Consider the following 20,917-nt stretch of genomic DNA (forward strand, 5'->3'; position numbering starts at 1 on the left):
AACGAGCCTGTATCAGGCTCCCAGATGATGCTATCTGGCCCTGGACCACACGTTGAGGAACAAGGTACTATAGAGTTTACAGCCATTCTATTAAACTTAGCAAAAGTCACAATTACTATTATAGCATTATGTTTAGGAGAAAAGGCAATAAAATCTAAGTGAAATAAAAGATGTTTTTATGTATACGTTTCTTCAACAAATAGGACACTGAAGAAAAGAAACATAAAATTGGCTTTCATCTCATTTAATGGACAACTTTATGTATATGAATTGACATCTCACAGGCCTCAGATTAGGTCTATGTTGGATGCTAATATGATGTAATTTTTACCTTAGGACATGGCCATTGCATCAGGACATATTTTATGTCAGCATCACATTTCAAAACATCTCATCAATAGTATATATACTGAGTGTGAGACATGTTAGTGACAAATGTACTAATAGAAAGTACTTTAAAGGGAGTGAATTCGTTTTTTAATTGGGTCTTGACTTCACACCTGTATCCTTCGGTCTAGTTGAGTTGCCAGCTCTAACCAGGCAAATTTCTAAAAATGTCTTAAAAGAGAAAACGAATAGCCCAGAAATGTTCTCTGAGGGACCACAAAGTAAAGTCCATTTGCAGCAAATGGCAGGACAAGGAATAGCTGCTTTCCTAGTAATAGCCAGAATCAAGGTGCCTTGTGACATATTTAGGCAATTTGCTCTATAAACAATGGCCATAAGTAGGAGAACAGCCAGCTTTTCCTCTTGATCACCCCTGGGGGTTGAGAAGTAATTTCCCAGGCCCATTCACCAATAGAATCCTGTAAGGCCTTGGAAATGATTTGCGTTCGGGTTTGGAGGCCTATTTGTCAGTAGGGAGAAGTTTTTAATGAGAGGCTTTATGACAGCTCACCGTCCTGAGTGCTAGTTAAAGCGAGATAAACCTTTTACCAGACAAAAGACGCTGCCCATAAATATTCAGACATCTGCTGGGAACCCTATTTGCCTTATCATTTGGAAAAAGACTGGCCTCAAATACCGCTTAGGACGTGCATTTTAAACTTCCTGTACGTTGAAAATTGACTTGGAGGTATACAAAGTGATTGCTGTATAAGTGAATAAGGCATTTTTTTTTTCTCTTATCACATGGCGAGGTTTGACAAGAACCTGAGCAGATATATGGCTATTAAAACGGTTTGTGGCATGAGAACGCCCTAATGAAAAAGTTTGCACTGCAGTTGTGACAGTGTCTTAGCGGTAATACATGAAGGGAATGTTGCACCATGTAATGGGGTATGGGTATGTCTTCCATAGAATGGAAATTACGTAGTGAACTCAAACATTTGAAGTTCCTTGGGTAGTATGTGGCCCTTAGAAGACCAGGAATTCTCATACTAAATGACAAAGACATCAAGCTGGCAATTGTCAGACAGGGGCACGGTTAAAGGAAAGCAAAGCCGTTGAATGAATGGATTTTTAAGACCATCCTTTTGTCCAGTCAAGGGATTGCTTCTGTCTCGTTTTGTTTTTTCAATTGAATGCTCTTATCCAGTCTCAGCATGGAGTTGCTATTGAGTTTACATCCCTTTAAAGTCATGGGTACCCTGGCTGATAAGCAAGTGTCATCACTCATCTAGTCATTCAGCACCATTACTACCTGTTTCATAATAGACACTGCGCTAGGTTGTAGAACCATTGGAAAATGAATAAACATCATGAATGGCACAGTGGACTTAGAATCCAGGAGAGAAATAAAGCATGATCATGTTCAAGGTGTGTGACATATAGCGTGAGAGAAGAGAGAAGCAAATGACCAACAAGCTGGGTCAGACACAGGAAACGTTCCCTAGAATGTAGCATTTGATCTACACACATGCACACCTGCTGTAGATGCCTAAGACTCTGGGCAGAGACAGCAAGGGCGAGAGAGAAAGATGAGTCAGAGAAGGATGAGGAGTTCAGTGTGGTAGGAGGAGAGACCCTTTGTGGATAGTCTTGGAGAATTAAACCAAAGGGTAAATGGGAAGCCATGGGCTCTTTATAAAGCATGTGTGTTATGCTAAAGAGGTCAGCCTAGATCTACCTGTAGGAGCCTTCTTTGGAGATGTCATGTGGAACTAAATAGAAAGGCACAGTCTCATGGGCGATCCTACTGCTGATTCCATCTAAATGATTTCTGGACAGACAGGCAGGCATGGAAAATAATTTGATCCCATCACTGAATTGTCTTATGTGCCCTTAAACTCCTCCAATACATTAACTTACAACAGCCATTGGCTTAACAGTGCCAATGTCCTTAATATGTGACATTTCCACTATGAAATAATATCTGTCAAGATGCTAACTCAGCTATAAAAATGTGATCTATGCTGTACTTTGGTAGGGAAGGTAGTTTAACACGGCCTCTTTTATATTCCCTCTTGGAATGAAAAATAGGAAAATTAGTTCTGCTTATCTTTGAAGGGATATGCATATTTTTAGGGTTATCTTTAAGGTAGGAAAATGGTAAGGAGCTGTTCTCCATACCTCTAATATAATTTTTAATTATGTAATCTATTTTATTGGTAGATATCAGTAGTTTTCTCTGTATCTTAAAAAGTAGGGAAGATAGTGAAATATATTATGACCAACCCATTCATTTGATAAGTGTTATAGCTTAATGGTCTTTATTCTCTTTCTTCTTAAATCTCTTTAAACTGATTTTGGAACTGAATGCATGTGCGAGGAAGGCATATACCATAAGAGTTCTGCAAAGTAAAGACAGAGGACTTAGGTTGCACTATTAGTTTTTCCACACAAACTGTGTGAGTCCTTCATATCTTCAGAACATACCACGTTGATTTTCATAACACACATTTGTGCTGAGAGCCACACTTGATTAAATTATAGAATTAGAGTGGGAAGCTAATGAACATACATGTTGCTTAAGCCATTAGAAGCTCACTGAAGTGCTGGGATCCTCTATACACACTTCATATTTCTATTGGCTCTGCAACTATGATCTCGTTAAATAGAAAAACAAAAGGAAAAGAACATAGTAACCCACCTGCATAATGAATTTCCTTTCATAATTTTAATAAGTTTAATGATTAAAAAACTAATTGTTGTATTGCACTTTAGTCAACAAAACCATTTGACCGTGGGGCCCCATGTCTTCAAGTTTTCAAGTCTCCCTCCATAATGTAACATATTTTCATTTTGATCTATTGAAGTTCTAAAGAAGCTGTTGTAAACATCAAAGTCACTGCCAAACAGATTTCTTTAGTTTTAGGAAAAAAATTTTAAGGGATTCAATAAAGCATTGTTGAGAATCCTAATTATCTAAGTACCTGCTTTGGTAAGAAATACTTCAATGTGACATACTTACATTCTTATTCAAAATGACATTATTTTATAAATAGGTACTTAATCAATCATTGAAACCATTATTCACAGTTGAATAGGCATGGTATTTAATTAGAATTCCTTTAAAGGAGACTCCATGGTTAAAACTAATTTGGTTTTAGTGTCTTTTAATATTGCATAGTTTTTAAAGATTTTGTAATTGATTTTAAGAGAGATGAAGGGAGAGGGAGAGAGAGAGAAACATTAATTGGCTGCCTCCTACAAGCCCCCCGACCTGGGATTGAACCTGCAATCCAGGCATGTGACCTTACCAGCGATAGAACCAACAACCCTTCAGTGCATGACATGATGCCCAACCAACTGTGCCACACTGGCCAGGGCTAATATTACGTATTTTTAAAACAATGCCAATCAATGAAAACTGAATAAAAAAGTAACACAAAATTAAGAATGTTTAAGAGAAAAAGAAAAATAACTATTTTTATAGCTAATAGCTTTTCTCTCTTTGGATAAATGATATACATAACTGTTCTAAAATTATGTGCTTGTAAACTTCATACCCTTAGCCCACAGTGACGCATTCAAGGTAGCAGTCCCAATATTATAGCAATTGAGTCTAACTCATCTAAAATTAGGAGAGAGAAACCAACTCTAGTTAGCCATATCTCTAAAATAAATAGAAATAGAAATTTGAACTTAAAAAATAATCATATAGCCAAGGAAAGTCACAGACCAGTCTTGCCTCCTTTCATTGATAAATTATAGAATTTAGGCAGTTGGTTTAGATGTCAAGCCGTTTAGAAATTTGTTTATATCATTAATGTAATTTTGGTGCAGACGCTAAGATTTGCTGTTAGTTGTTGAGAGCAGAGAGTTGGATAGGTACTTTGTGCCATTTTCTAATTGCTGCAGCTTCAGATTTTTCTCATTTTGTATAAATGAAGCTTACGAATATTTGTCTGCATATGCCAGGTTTTCTGAACCTCAGCGCTAATGATGTTTGCGGCTGTATAATTCTCTGCTGTAGGGTCGTGTCCTGTGTGTTGTAGGATGGCTTCTACCATCAATGGCCCCTACCCACCATGTGTCAGTAGCAGCTCTTCCCCACATGTCTCCTGATATTGTCAAATGTCCCTTCTAGATTAAGCAACATACTTTTAATTTTAATCATGTCCACAGATAGGCTGTGGTGGTATTCATAGAACTTTTTTTTACATCAGGTGAATTTCAGATCTCATTTTTAAGAATATGGTGATTGAAGGTATTAATAAGTTCACAAATATGCGTGCTGAACCATGGTTTTCAAACTGCCCCTTGTGAAAAGAAGTTTTCTCAAAAGCTTCGGAATGCTCCATTTTGACGAGCACTCTCAGACTTGCATTGTTAAATTTTTACCCCTTGATTTGGAATTGTGTTCTTTCATCATTCTGCCAGCCAATATTTATGAAGCATATGTTATATGCCTCATCCTGTAGATAACACTAAGCCACTCTCCTTTGACAGTGGTGAACAAGGAGACGTGATTCAGGCCCTCTTAGTGTGAACATCCCAAATAAAAAATGTTGCTAAGTGTCAGCCATGTTTCATTTCACTGAATAATTAGAGGCAGAGATAGAGAAAAGTAAGTCACAAAAACTGTTTTGAATATCTACTGCCTGTAATTCTGTTCATTGGGATTACAAAAGATGTGTGAACATAACCCTTGCCCTCTTAGAAGGTATAACACTGAAAGAAGCAATTAGAGAATAACAGGGGGAAGGAAGGGATTAAGTGCTCAGATGGAGTCCTAGGGGCAGTGCGGATTCCTGCTTACCAGGGTGATTGATCTTTCTGCCATACGGCCAGTGTTTGTCAGGGATCATTCCAACATGCTTGCAAAGTCAAAGTCATATCTGCCAGTTCGGCTGCAGCTTTTGGGATTTCAAACATAATTTGTTTTAAAGTCAGACTGCCCTGTACAAGTTGGTTGGAAATTTATCAAGGTAGTTGAGGATTCATGAGTGTTTCTAAGGAGGAGGAGGCTTTTCTGCTCCATTTTTTTTTCTCTTCCCACAGCAGCAGCTCTTCTTAAACTTCACCCAACAACCCCTCTTTGCTAAAAATGAAAAAAAAAAAAAATTTTAAAACCACCTATTCGAAGATCACAAATGAAAAAGATTAAACATCTCAGCATATCCAGCAAGGAATATCCAACTGGATATTCCTTTATCCAGTCCCCCCAACCCCCCTCCCCTCTGACATTTGTCAGTCTGTTCCATGCATCCATGCCTCTGGCTCTCTTTTAAGTTGTGTTAAATAATTACTATAAAAAATCCCTAAAAGTCATGGTAGGAAAAGAGTATATAACATGGGCCACAAACATTTTGACATAAGGCACCTAGATACAACAAGAGGGGACGGGGGGGGGGGGGTGACATTTCTTTTCTTTTTTTTACTTATATTACCCAATATTGCACAGAAATATTGCTGGATACTGCATTTGGATAGCTGTTCCCCAGATTAAATAAACCACCTTTATTCCATTTATATTATTAAATCATCCTTGCTATTAGAAAATCATTTGCACTCACTGATTTACTTGTAAGCCCTTATCATTCTCTGTACTCCATTTTGCTAGGCTAAAGATAGTCTGATGTACACAAACTCAATTCAATTATTTTCTAACTAGATTAGAAATATTAAAAAATTGACAGAGAGGCAGAAAACCATACAGATGAGAAAAAAGACAAATGACCTTAACCAATGTTATTTTAATTTTTTATTGTTGACACTAATTCTAATTCCCCCCCCCCTTTGCCCACCTCCACCTAGCCCCCAGCCCCCTCCCTTGGCCATCCCCACACTATTGCCTGTGTCCATGGGCTACTTACAATGTACTTTAGCTAATCCCTTCATCTTCCTTTATCCAGTCCCCCCACCCCCCTCCCCTCTGGCATTTGTCGGTCTGTTCCATGCATCCATGCCTCTGGCTCTCTTTTAAGTTGTGTTAAATAATTACTATAAAAAATCCCTAAAAGTCATGGTAGGAAAAGAGTATATAATATGGGCCACAAACATTTTGACATAAGGCACCTAGATACAACAAGAGGGGACAGGGGGGTGACATTTCTTTTCTTTTTTATTTTAACTTATATTATCCAAACAATTTTCTCCCCTCTTTTACATCCTGATGATTTCAAAGTCGGGCCTTACCAAAATTTCAAATAGGAAGGATTCTCACACAGGCAACAACACAAGGGAGACGGAGCAAATGGAAACACGGCAGGTCATCAGGCAGACCCCTAAATTATTCAGACAGTTGCCCATTTCAGCTCATCAAAAATGTAGGTTTGGCCTCTTTGCATATTTAAACCAAATATAATAGGATTATTGCTATAAAGACTCATGCCCTATCACAAGGCAATAAATAATTGAGAAACAGTATAAATAAAATAAAACCAATTATTGGTATTTAAGAACTATAACATTTGTTTATACAATAGCAATTTATAGACAAAACAGGCTTCTAAAACGTTAGGGTACATCACAGTCATCTGGAGATATTAAAACACAGATTTGAAGACACAAAGCCGAGAGACTGATTTTGATTCTAATCCTTAGTTTGCTGCTGCAGGTCCACAGATCATAAGTTGGAGTGTCACTAGTTGGACTAGAGTACGGATAGCCGCAGGAATATTCATGTAGGTGTTTTTCTCACTGTCGTCCATATTACAATTTTTCTTTCTGCTAATACTCATCTTTATACAATTCTATCACCTTAAAATTTGAATAATACATTCTGATTAAAGTATACTACTGATGATGATGTGTATCATGTATGATGCCTTCCAAATTGTTGGCCACATACTGTAACAAACTCTACAGGGCATGATTGCCTCATATAACAGTCCAAGGATAGGGCCATCATTAGACAAGGCTTGAATTAGATGCTCAAAGGATGTCATTTCAAGACCCTGGTTTTGAAATTTTGACTTAATCTCTAAGCCAGGACATCCCCTCTGAGAGAGAAACTGAAGAAGGGAAGAGGGGTTGAGTAGAGACATTTGAGCAGATTATCTGGGGGAAAGGCATTCCAGGTGAAGGGGAATCACATGCAAAAAGTGATGAAGGAAGGAAAATATTTGAGAAATAGCCAGGAAGCTAGTGTGCTTGCAAAGTGAACCACACAGAAAATGGTAAGAGAGAAAATCAGAAAAGGCGCAAAAGGGCAATTAATCTCGGGCTTTGTTGGGCCCTTGCACTGATACTGGCTTTCGTCCTGAGTAAGAGGGATAGCCATTGGAGGATTTGGAGCAAAGGAGTTGAGACTCGAATGTGAACTGGGATAAGGGAGCGGTAAGCAAAGGGAAGCGAAGTTTATTACAGCGAAAGTAACAAATCTCTTGGCACACCAGAGGGGTCCCAAAAAGGGTCGCTTCAGAAGCTCACTAGTCTAGGGGTTTATATTTTCCTGCTCTTGCCCTCTGTTGGCTCTTTCAAAAAAAACACCACCCAATCTCTTTTTGACCCCATCTTCCTGCTTTTAGTTCCCACTCTGTGTTCAGGGGAGGGCAGCTCTACAGTTGACTGGTACAGTTTGCCTGTCTTGCTCACATCTTGACCACCTGGCTCATCTCCTCTTTTTTTTTTTTTTTTTTTTTGAGCTTTAATTGATCTTTTTTTATTTTATCTTTAAATCTTTATTGTTGAAAGTATTCTCCCCACATTGACCTCTCCTAGCCACTGTCTCCACTCCAGGCCTTAGCTACCATCTTCTCTTCCTGGAGCCCTTGTCCTAAACTACCTGATCCCATCTAACTCCTCAGAGTGACAAGATCTGACTTACATTTTCAAAGGATCGCTCTGGTTGCTGTGTTGAACTAGAGCTAGACCAAGAGGAAATAAGAGAAAACAGGGAAACTGATGAGCAAATTTGCAATAGTTTCATACAGCCTTTGAGCCAGCTCTGTGTGCTCTTGTTGGAAGAGAGCCTGCCCACATTTCCCCTATTTGCCAATCATCTTATATTTCATTTGGGAAATTAAAATATTGATGAACTCTCCAAGACTTGAAATTTCTTTCAACTATTGGCAGAAGGTTAACCACACAGATGCTTTTCTGTCCTTAGGTCAGCTGTGTTTACTCCACATCAATGATCTTTGGAAACTTTCTCCAAATTACTGTTGAAATTGTTTATTTCAGAACTAGGGCGACCAGATCGGCCCTCCATCTCTTGAGCGTGAGCAGCTTTGTTTTGCAGAGGCAGTGGCTAAAACAGACCAGACATTTCCATCAGCTGTTTGGTCATTGTGCTTTTTAGTGGAATTACAGCATGTTACAGTATTTTTCTTTGCCGCTTAAACATTGAGCAAACCCAGACATCCGGAGATGCTAAAATGAAAAATCTGTTTCCTTTTGCCTTGCCATTTGCCAAGCAAACTCTGTCAGACAGCACATTCTATACATTTCGAGAAAATGAAATTACCCTTAATGTGTTGGCAACATCTGTCACAAAACACTCTTCAGTCTATGGCTTAAATGCATTGGGTAGAAATGGATTTGACAATATATTTAATGAGACACAATTATAGGTGAGGGCACTAGTTTGGCCTTAACAACCATAGGTTTTTCTTTTCCTATTTTGTTCTTTGTTTTCTCTCTTCTTTGTAAATGGCATATACAATACAAAGGGCATTCTTTGATGAGGAAAGTGACTTGCAAACACCATTCTTTGTTGTAAACAGCCAGCACATCAAATTCTTTAAGTTTCCTTCCCTGATAAAGTGTCATCAAGAAAATGTGTTTCTCCAAGAGGTTACTGCCTACTACTAAGTACTTCCACCTTACTCACTGATTGTGAAGTTCTTCCATCCCTTAAGACAGTTACGAAATTAATGTTCTTAATAATTTGTGGGAATCCTTTTTTCATTGAACATCTTTACTGAATATGAACAAGAATGTATGTTCTTACCAGTCCTCCCCCAAGAATTACTATTTTATTGTTCATTCATTTGTAATAGCTGGTCTGGGTAGGAAAAGAATGTTTCCCTTACATTGTTTTACACTCCTTGCCTAGTGGTGCTAGTTACAATTCCAAAGGATGACAAGTCCCTTCCCACTCTTTCCTTTGATTGTCAGGTGTTTGGTTTATACACAGAAGCAGCGCTTGCTCTGTGGCATCTGTAATCAAGTGAGTCCCCAAACACTTTCTGAGAAAGGATGTTTTAAAGAGACCAGACAATCCTTCCTAAATTAGTTCCAAATGCAGGCATTCAATCCTTCTATTCTTATCATGCATGGATTTTGATTCATCTGTCACATACTCACATATCTCATTTGCATATTGCCTTCCAAACAAAGACTCAAGTCTGCCTGCTCCGCCACACTGGGGAATGAGGTCACCCCCTAGGGCGTTGCAAGGAAAGTCTTCCTACCAAACACAATTTGGTCTTTATCTCTGATTTATGACAAACAATCTTTATGTGACTAGCGCAGGCTGATGAAATTGAGGGGTTTCCAAGACTGTGACAGTTTAGCTGTACGTTAGAATCTCTAGGGGCAAATATTCTGAAAAGATAGACTCAGTCCCAAGTTCAAGAAGAATATTGAAGTCTTGCACCTGCTAAGGATTAAAATATTGTGATAGTGCCACTTTGGGGTTGAAAAAAATGCTTTAGACCTTGTCTTAAGTCTGAGTTATTCTATATAGTTTTTATTTGAGTGATTTAAGAACTTCCGTTCTTCTTAAATGAAGGCCAGTAAGTGATTTTTGTTTTTAATATCAAGATGGTTTTGCTAAAGCAATTTAGACAGCAGGAAGAAACTGTGATGTGTGTCTGAATTTCAAGTTAAAGTTTTTATCATGTGTCTCATTCAAGAAGCATCCTGGTGAACAACAATTCACAGAAGCATCACAACATTCAAACAACACAAATCCACAACCGTGTATATTTACAAGCTAGAGACCTTTAAAATAACATATTTTCTGATTGAATCTTGCTCAAAAGCCTTTTGGAGCAAAGTTGAATCTGTATAGTAAGCATTTCCAAATATTTGGCTCAATTGCTATTCTTCCTCCATATTAATGGAGAGGAGTCCATAAAAAAGGCTGAGTGATAGCCTGATCTTTTAACACCTACAGTCGGGAAGTTGGATTTGGATAGCAACATGAGGAATTAATCACCCTGAGCAAAAGCGTTTTAGGAAACATTTGCCTGTGGGTAATTAGTTTGGGGTCTGAAAGCCTGTCGTCTACGTGGATCTGTCCTAGTTTTATTTCTTCAAAACGTTTACTTACAAATATGGAGAAAAAGTCACATCGTGAAAAAATAATGTTTATAGGAAAAAATAGCATTCAGATACCTACCATGTTATTGCCATAGAATGTTTAAAAGAGCTGCTATAAGCATGAGCTTCTGCCTTTATCATCATCTTTAAAATAAAACATTGGCATAATATAATATCAAAGACCCTATCCAACCCTAGATTTTCAATTTTTTAAAAATATCTTTCATTGTCTAAATTAGTCAATTAAGGCAGAAAAGTAGGGCAGAGGAAAAGGAAAGGGGTATGTGGCCTGGCTGTGCTCCAATAGCCATGCGATGCTTTGTGTATGGGCAGAAGTGGTTTTTGTTTTTTGGGTGTTTTTTTTTTTAATATCTAGTAATATTTCTTTCATTCCAATAGTTATAATAAATCAAAAAGCATATTCTAAAGGGATGCTTTCCTAACGCCTGATGAAACGATATTTTTACATTTTTAGAAAAGTATAGCAATGTTGTATTTGACTGGCATTTAACAGTTTAATATCTTCTGTCATAAGCATAGACACAAAGAAAGTAGATCAAAATATTCAAATTTTAAAACATGGGAAATAGTAACTTGAATTTTTATTACATTTATACTAGATTTTAGTATGTCCAAAGAGATCCAGTGAAGAAACCCATCTGGACCAGTGTTATCACTACAGTGGTAGATTGTACTGAGCTGATCAAAATCTGCCCATATAAATCATAGATAAATGTTGTAAACCAAAAGTTTTATGCAGTATCAATAAAAACTAGAGAATTTCCATCATATTTGTATATTTTTAATTAAGAGAAGTTAGTATTTAGAACAATGAGAGGGCATATATATGATATTTTGGAATACATTCTACATTAAATATTAGAATTATAAATAACAAGCATTTTAAATACATCACGGAATAATCACATTGGAGGAAAGGAAGCCACTTAATGCTATATATTTAGAACAGAAAATGTCATGGGTGGATGTAAAAATTATACATGGTTGAATTTAGCCTTTTCAGTACTAGTAAAGTAAACACGTTGGATGTTAACGCTGTCTACTGTGTTTATGTGTTTTAAGTTTCCTTCCTGTGGAACGTATTTTCAGACGGACATTGTGTGTGCTTCTAGGGTGCTGTGATTACGCCGACAATGGACCATCCAATGTCAATGCAGCCAGCAAACATGATGGGCCCCCTGACACAACAGATGAACCACCTTTCGTTGGGCACAACAGGAACGGTGAGTTGAAGAGTTTGTTTTGTTCTGTTTTCTTGGATTTCTTCAACAAGATGAAATTCTCTATTTTCACTGGCATTGTCAGCAAATCTGGCTCTGTACCATTGACTAACACACCTTTCAGGTTCGAGTGTGAAGGCAGTTCGAGCTGCCTTCTGCCTGCGTATTCCATTCTGGGACACATTTACTCACATTGACAACGCTGAAGGCTGTATTGTGCTGCATCTAAATTTGAGTTACTTCTTGCTCTTGAAACAAAATGCACCAAGTATAATGTCTGTTTTTGGAAGAGTGTCTTTATGCATGTACCTGCAAATCTAGACCTTGTAACTTAATATACTTGAGCCTGTTTTTCTTTTCCCAGATGCTTACCACTTCAGCTAATATATCTTTCCCAGGTTACTTACAGTGAGGGGCCAACCTTGACTATGACTAATATACAGGGCTTTTTATTCAGTTTCCATGTTTAAGTCAGTAAAAAGTAATTGAGAACCTGACATAATCCGAGTTCTTTTCATCTTTCTTTTGACTATATTGACATAGATTATGTTGAAAAATGGGAAAGGAATCTAACATACTTAATCTTTTTTTTTTTATAAATTGGGATATTTTCGACTAGCCATTATTTTTCCTTAGGGAACAAAAGTATATCAAAGAGTTCCCATTGCAACCTTGATTTTATATCTGTGAGGCCTTTGAAATCATTTGCAATACTTTGTGTTAGTTTTTAAATCCATACAAAGACAGTTCCCCAAATAGTCAAGAAGGCAAATGTTTAATACAACCTGGAATACTGCAACTTTGTTAATTACCATTATAGAGAACAGTGAAAGACATCAAAGTCAACCTCTTATGTGACACCATTCCTAAGAGTTTTTATTTTTTTATAAATGTTAAGGCAGGTAATTTTTCATTTTTAAAGATGTAGAAAGAAAAATATATTTTCTTTTTACGGAAGCAGCTTAAGTATTATAGAAATAACACTGGACTTGAAGTTGGGAGTTCTAGCCTCAAATCTTGATTGAGCCCTATTGTTTCTATCTGTCCAGTCTCAATTTCTCTCTCTGTCTAGTTGAAGTATTGAACATGATATGTTGGGCTCCTTTGACTACGTGCCTTTGTGTCTTTAAGGCTATATGTCTCATAGTCACCACTTCTGTGATTCTTCACAATAATGCTAGCATCATCTCCAAATATCATCATATACTATGTGCACTAGTTATATATTGGAAATTTTACCTTAAAGCAATGGCTTGCTTGATACATAGGCTTTTTGGGAATATAAGATGTTTCTGACATGTCCACTGAAGCCTCAATAATCTGCTCTAAATAGGAATAAAGTCCATAAAGCTAGTGGAAAGAATTGCTTTGTTTCAATAAAGAAGTTTAATTTTATTAACATAAAGTGCCTATCTCTAAGACTTCAGTTTCTGATCCTAGAAAAAGCAGTTGATGATACTTTACCTGTCTGAAGGCTGGGCTGGGTCAAATGATTTTTTAGGGCTCTGACCTAGACTTTTAAAAGTCATATCTAAGGCGACATTTAACTCTACACTGTGGCACAGCTAATTTTCATCAGGGAGATAAAATTTGAAGATAATATTTCTAGAGCTTTTAGTACCGTGTTAAGAATTATTTGTCATTGCTTTGCTCATTTTCCAGCAAAACAGACTCCATGAAGTGTTGAGAGGCCTCAAGTTTCTCATGTGCTCACTATTGATTTCCCTTCATGTCAGCCTTAATCTCCTTAAGGGATCATAAATTCTCAATAAGTGAAGTATTGCAATCTTATTATACTGAATAACAATCTGGAATCTGATAAGAGAGGGAGTTATAATGCAAAGCCCAGCAAGAAACACTTTATAAATCCTAGTCATTTGAATCAAAAGCAAAGCCAGCTGACTTGCTGAAGTTCAAATTTGCAAACTAGAAAAAAACATAAGAGCTAAGTTTAATTGAGAATCTGACTGGATCCTTTAGGGAATTGAAAAATAAACTAAAACATGAAGAACAGATTTAGGATTATAATAGTTATTGCTTCAATAACATATATTATGATTAGTATTTGAGCATTTTCAACAAGAACACACTTATATGTAAGATCACTATTTTTACCTAGCTGGAAATGGGCAAATTATTCAAGAATGATATACATCCCATTCCTTTCTCAGCAAAAGTTTAAAATTTGTGGTTTATTTTTAATACCAAATTTTCTGTAGCTTTTCCTCCCATTCTTTTCTCCCTTCACATTTGTACTAAAAAAAAATGTTTATGTATATGATAAACTTTGTATAAATTGATGTTTTGCAAAGATTTGAAAGTTCATAAGGTTCCGGAAAGGCAGAAGGAACAAAATAATATTACTTTGTTGATTTATTCAACAAAATACCGCTATATCTAGTGTCCAGAATACTGGTATACATTTTTCTTGAACTGTCACTCTTGTACTTCAACATGCCATCATAGATTCATTTTATGTGAATTTTTGATTGGTATGTGGAGTGGCTATCAGATTTTCCCATCTATTACTTCTTTTCACTGTATTTTATTATTGCTGAGAAGATTGCCTATTGTCATGGAAAGAACAGTGGACATTGGGATCAAACTTAAGTTCAAAGTCCAGCTCAGCTCCTTATTAGCTATGCACATTTAGGCAGGTTTTTTAACCTCTCTGAACTTTTATTTCCTCTTCTACAAAGTAGAAAAATAACATTTACATCCCCGGGGAGTTGCCAGCGTTAAATGCAATGACATATGTGACATTCCTAATACAGTGTGAAATCTGGCAGATAGATGCTTATCAAATGAGCTGTCCTCACCCGCCTATATCCAGTGGCTTCAACTGGTAGGAATCTAGTCCAAGTCACCAGAAGGGATGTAGGAAATTAACAAGTTCACAGCACAACACACTGGCCTACTCTGTTTCGTTTGGCATAACATTTCTTTTTCACGTTTCCACTTCCTTAGCGCCTAACATACTCTTCCAAGGTTGTAAACTCAAAAATTCTAGAGGCCAGCCAAATCACATTAATGAATCAAGTTAGCTGATTCAAGCAAAAAGCTTAGAAGTACAGAATCAACTTTGGTCTACATTGACCTCTCATGTACTATAAATATACTTGATAGTGGAGATGACATTTTAAATTAGAGATATTTTTAATGCAATACTAATAACCTCTCTGCCTGAGAGTTAGGTGAACAGTAGGGGGAGGTGGCACCCTTGGCAGCCTGGAACATGATGTTGCCTCTAAGGAAGGCAGCCACTACTCGACTCTAGGTCGCTATTGCTACAGAGGCATACAGACCTAGGGTGGCCTCCCCTTCCAATTTTTTCAGATAAATTAAATATTTAAATCTTAATGGAACATTTCCCTGTATTTGAATATTGAACCCAGTTTGCCCTAAAAGCTCTCAGATAGTGACTCCTGCCCAGGGATTTCCTAGGTCTCCTCTGACTCTTCTGGCCATTGCTGCTTCTGTTCTTTCACAGGCTGCTCAGACAGAATTCCATTTTTTAACTTCTCATTAATACATGATTTCCTTAAGCCATGCCATCTACTTTCATGGTTTTGAACTCTGCTTGCTATGCCAAAGACTCTTAAATCTGAGTCCTCAGTGCTAACCTCATCTTACATTTTTAGACCCATTTTTCCAACTATTTGCTAACTGTCTCATGTAAATCTCCCTCTGATATCTCAAAGTCAGCATGACCCAAACTAATCGCATTAGCTTCCCCAGGTGTCTTCCCCACTGATGCCCTTCCGCTTACACATTCCTGCTTTTTATTTCCTCTCAAGACATATCCATGCCCTTTTGCTCTGCTAGTCAAATGCTAATCCTAGAACTCAGCCTAGACTCTTTCCTTCTCCCTCAGCACCATATACAATTACTTTTCAATTCCCATCAATTTAGTCTCATAGACATTTGTCAAATACATCCCTTCCTCCACACTTCTAGGCTCTGCCCTGGGTCTCACTTGATTACTTATCATAGTCTCCTAACTGCTCTTCCTGCTTCCTGTCTCAATGGGCTCCAATCCATTCTCCAGCATGTCGCCACAGCCAGTCAATCTAAAATTATCTGATCATGTGTCTCTCTTACCAGTAACTTCAGAGGCTTTCAGACATCTAAGCTCACTGAAATTCTGCAAACAAGATGTGAGCAGTGACGAGGCAAGATAAAGACAGGAGCCTCCATCCAGAAACAGATAGGCTCCAGGGGAAGAGCAGAGAGAGATCAGTGAATGATGTACAGTAGGCAGTGGTCCAGGGCTAATGGGGAGTTGGAACTAGATTGGAATTTTCCAGTATTAGAAGGGGGGGCGGGGAGGTCTTAGTCCATAGGCCACATCCCACTTTCCTTTCTAAGATCCTTGGGTAAAGAAGTTTATTGAGATGCCTCTTTTTCATCTTCATAAAAGATATATTTGGTCCCTTGTAACCCCCAATTTTGAAATGGAAGCCAGGTAGTTTAACCTTTCTCTACCATTTGCCACCGCAAATGCTTATTGTTCAATTCTCTACGTATTTTTGAGCTAGATAGAGTCTCCCAGCCGTAAAAGAAATAAAATAACTGTTTTATTCCAGGGCTCTGCTGACCTTGGAGAATTTTCTAGCTTTTCCACTTTTTTTTTTTTCTTGTCATAGGAGTCCCTGGATAGAACCAAAGCCCTGTTAACCACCATTTCTTATCACTGTATTGTAAGCTTTAGCCGAAATCACTGGGGATTTTAGTGTATTATGAGAACCTCCAAATTGCATGACAATCTTGTTTTACAAGTTTCTTATCTCATTTTCATTTGTTCAGTTGGTGGTCACCAGTGGCTTACAATGTCACCGGAATCTGTTGAAAGAAATAAAAGTTTTTGTTCTGCAGGCTCCTTATCTGCAGTTCTGTTTGTATTCTCCAAACCACTGGTGATTTGTGACATCATTGGATTCCATGGTGTAACCATAGCCACTCACAAAGATAATCTTGTAATTCTACTCCGTTTGTGCATGTAGTTCCCTAACATTTTTTCAGTCATACCATTTCTCCTTTATTACTCTAAAATGTTGAATTACTAATTTTGCTCAGAGATTATCTTTTTTAATTATCACGTATCAGTATTAGGGCTAAGAGTAATAAAGAACAACACATAGTGTTAAATGGGCTCAAGACTAGAAAATAATATCATAAATTCACAAATGGCAATGAGTATATCTCCTTAAATGGTTTTTGAGGAAAAGGTGTCAATTAATTAAAAATGGTCAAATACAAGACTGAAAATATAGACAAAAGGGAATAGCTTTTTAAATTTGTTTAGTCTTATTCTAAGATAAATAAACTTTGAAGGTAGTCTTTAAACCAGGGGTCCTCAAACTACAGCCCACGAGCCACATGCAAGTACAAATATTGTATTTGTTCCCATTTTGTTTTTGTACTTCAAAATAAGATATGTGCACTGTGCATAGGAATTTGTTCATAGTTTTTTTTTAAACTATAGTCCGGCCCTCCAACGGTCTGAGGGACAGTGAACTGGCCCCCTGTTTAAAAAGTTTGAGGGCCCCTGCTTTAAACAAACAGTGAAGAGGCATTAAGTGAAAGTCTAGTATTATGAAAGTTTAATTGCAAATATTAAGTTTTTGCTGCTTAAATATTTTTTCTGACTTCAAAGAAATTAGCAACAAAGTACAAGAGCCCAATAGATAAAAACAATGTGAATATATAGTTGGTAAAAGAGGAAATAGAATGCCATAAAACATGAAAAAATAATAATGAAATAAATAGTAATTTAATCAAATACACACAGAGACATACACACATTGATCCATTAAATACAGTTATAAAAATAATATGCATTGCTGATGAAGGTGTGATGAATAAACATTCTCATTATGTGATGACAGGGATCTAAATTTGTAAAAGTCCCAGTTGGATAGAAGGTGGACAGTCAAGACATTTTAAAACAGCTCTGATGACTGACCAATAAGTTTTAGTTTTAGAAGCTATTTTATGGAAATATTCTAAAGTAACACTAAAGCCTTTATACCTCAAAAGTGTTCAAGCTAGTGTTCGTTATAATGTCTAATGAAGAAGAATGATTAAACCATAAGCCATCCACAAATCAGAATGCAATACTACATGGAGTTATAAGAAATTAAACCAAGTAGGAAAAGGATGAGCTATCATTATGAGCAGGATGTAAATTTACATATGTATCAAACATGAAAAAATATTTATGAAATAAGGCTATAGAAATACAAAACAAATGTGGTTATTTCTGGGTGATGGGATTAGGGGGTCATTCCTATTTTAATCATATTTCTATACATTCTCCAAGTATACAACAATAAGCATGATTTACTTTTATTATTTATTTTTAATATAAATGTATTTGTGGAAAAATGACTAGTGACATGATCTTAAAATTAACTTTTTGTTTGTTTATTTGTTTGTAGTAATGTGTGATTGCAGTTTTTAAAAAGGAACTAGGAATTACTACCACTATTTAAGAACATATTTGGAGATCCTATAAAAATGATTCTACTTATTCTAGCTTTGGTGAAAATAATCAATTCACTAGTTCACATACCTGTTTCGAGAAGCAAAATGACTCATGCCTAAGGTTTATTTGCTTTTGAATCTTTGACCAATATTTTTATCTGTCTTCTCATGAGGAAGTGATTAACATATTCCTTTTGTGGCAAGGAGATTAAATGGAGAAATGTCTGATAGTCCAAATGAAGTTTTTAAGTCAATGGAAAAAGGAAGTTTGAGATTTTAGTTTTTTAAAGAAATAATGATCATATAAATGGAATAAGGGTATCACAGAACCATCTATGTAACCGTGTTTTGGCAGTTTATTTGAATGTGATCGATATTTGGTCTTTTCACACAGTTTACCCCTCCAAGGGGAAATGGGCTAGATTAGAACTTTCCATTTTTAAAGGGGGGTGGGGAGGTGGAGGGGCCTTGAGCCATAGGCCAGATCCAACTTTCCTTTTTTAGATCTCTGGCTAAAGAAATTTACTAAACCAAAGCCTCTTTCTCATTTTCAAAAAAAACAAAAACAAAAAAAACAGATCTATTTGGTCCCATATAACCCCAAATTTTGAAATGGATGCCATGTGGTTTAAATAGTCTTTCCCTAATATTTGCTACCTCCAATGTTACAACACTTAGGAAAAAGACAGCAATCATTGCTGAGTAGATTGTCCTACTTGTCTCTGCTCTCACTGCTCCAGCAGGCAAAGCTCCTTGGTCTTGACAGACACCCATTGGGATCAGAGTCAGAGCTGAGTGATCAAAATGCATCAGCCCCCATCGAGTATGGAAATGTACACATTTTTTATTGATCTCAAATTTTCCATTCTTTATTTTTTTTCCAGGACTTGGTTTCATATTGTGCTCTGGGCCCCTTCTAGATGGGCTGCCTTGTAGAACTTTTGGGTCAGAGAGGGTCCAGATTTCATATTGATACCCCATAGAAGTGACCAAAGTAATGACAGCCTGAGGAAGATGACAGTGTTCTAGGACAGAGTGCACTGTCCTAGCAGGTGGAGCCTAACACCATGTACAGTGTGGTGGTTATGGTGACCATTGTAACTACTGTGAACTGGGTAAGGGTCATAGTGCCTGAAGAGCTTGGAGGTAGGGGGGTTAGGCAACCTCATGGCATACAGTGAGTGGGCACTTCCAAGATGTAGAGCTAAGATTCTGTTTTATTTTCTTTTGTACTTCATTGCATTCTTTCTCATGCTCTTTTCATTCAAAGATTCAGTCCCAAGACAGGATTATGATACTCCACCAGCTGTTGTGTCAGGTAGGAAAATTCTAATTCCTTTCAGACTTGATTGGTGGGGAGAGATGGAAGTTGCCTGGTTTTCTCCAAAACTCTTTAAAGCAGTGATTCTCAATGGGGCTGGGTATAAGGAATGTAAATTTCAGTTCCGGGGTGGGGGGTAGAGTGGGGCAAAGGGAGTGGGCAGAGCATGGTTCAAAAATGTATTTAATAGTTCAGTCCAATTTTGTGTATGAAAAATAAATAAGTTGCTTTTGTAATAAAAAGTAAAAGCTCGAAGACATTTGGTCTGTGAAGGATACACAGCACGTGGAGACTATGTTCTGTGTATCAGAGGGTCTCAGTGTGGGAGGGTTCATCAGAATTTCTGAGAAGTGGGAGAGGACATTTATGTTTATCAAAGGAGGGCACAAATTAACAAAATGTAGTTTGAGAAGCACTGCTTTGGAGACCAGAATTCTTCTGAAATCAGAAAATCATCCCATTTTGCTTGCTCAACACCCAGCATAGTGTCTCACCCATAGTAGGTGCTCAATATAATTGTTTGTTGAATGAATCAAAACTTCAGATTTGTTCCAAAAATGGTATTTTGGATATTGAAAGAGAAGCTGCCAATGTTCCACTTGTACAGCAAAGTGGCAGAGATTGATCTGAGAGTGCGTTAGCATCTTGAGGATTGCTATTAGCAATATTTAAGTTGTTTCATATACTTTGGTGGTGCAGTTTATAGTAGGGGATGGGTATGTGAAAGGGTGGGGTTTTATTTTGATTGCACAGATCTTGTGCTTTCTTAACTTTGAATTTTGGTTTCTTGCAAAGAGGGTAATGGGCATAATTTTTTGCTTTTGTTGATTTGTTTTTAACTAAATAAAATACTGGCAGCCTAAAGAGCTCTTAACTCTTTGATCCTTTCATGTGTTAGATGATGAGGACATACAACCTAAAGCAAGAGATGAAGGCCAGGAGCGCCCATCTGTGGGTAGAGCCTGGCCACTGAGCAGCGGTTTTCAAATAGAGAACAGCATGCTCTTGGCCCCTGGGTTTGCCTGACCTAGCATCTCAAGGGCAATCCTTTCCTCATGTCTGATGGACTTGTTTAATGGTGCTCATGGCTGAAAATTCATCTTACAAGTTCAGTTGAGAAACAATGAGTTAGCTTTCAGTTGTGAAATCACTTTTTTTTCTAATCCCCACCCAAGGACTGAGGATATTTTTTCCATTGATCTTTGACAGAGAGAAGCATTGATGTGAGAGATACACATTGATTGGTTGCCTCCCACACTCGCCCTGACTGATG

General features: G+C 37.3%; 1 protein-coding gene across 11 annotated transcripts in view; it reads left to right on the forward strand.

Annotated features, from left to right (window-relative positions):
• The window catches only part of RBMS3 (RNA binding motif single stranded interacting protein 3), a 623,837-nt gene that overhangs the window by 539,507 nt on the left and 63,413 nt on the right, over positions 1–20,917 (forward strand). For 8 of the 11 annotated variants that reach the window (XM_036332820.1, XM_036332828.1, XM_036332824.1 and 5 more), the window contains 2 exons: positions 11,730–11,840; positions 19,594–19,641. In XM_036332820.1, coding sequence (XP_036188713.1) covers positions 11,730–11,840; positions 19,594–19,641 — 159 coding nt within the window. The remainder of the gene's footprint in view (positions 1–11,729; positions 11,841–19,593; positions 19,642–20,917) is intronic. The other 3 variants (XM_036332827.1, XM_036332829.1, XM_036332830.1) reach the window with 1 other exon arrangement.

Source organism: Myotis myotis, unplaced genomic scaffold (genome assembly GCF_014108235.1).
Source record: "Myotis myotis isolate mMyoMyo1 unplaced genomic scaffold, mMyoMyo1.p scaffold_m19_p_13, whole genome shotgun sequence".
Lineage (NCBI taxonomy): Eukaryota > Metazoa > Chordata > Mammalia > Chiroptera > Vespertilionidae > Myotis > Myotis myotis.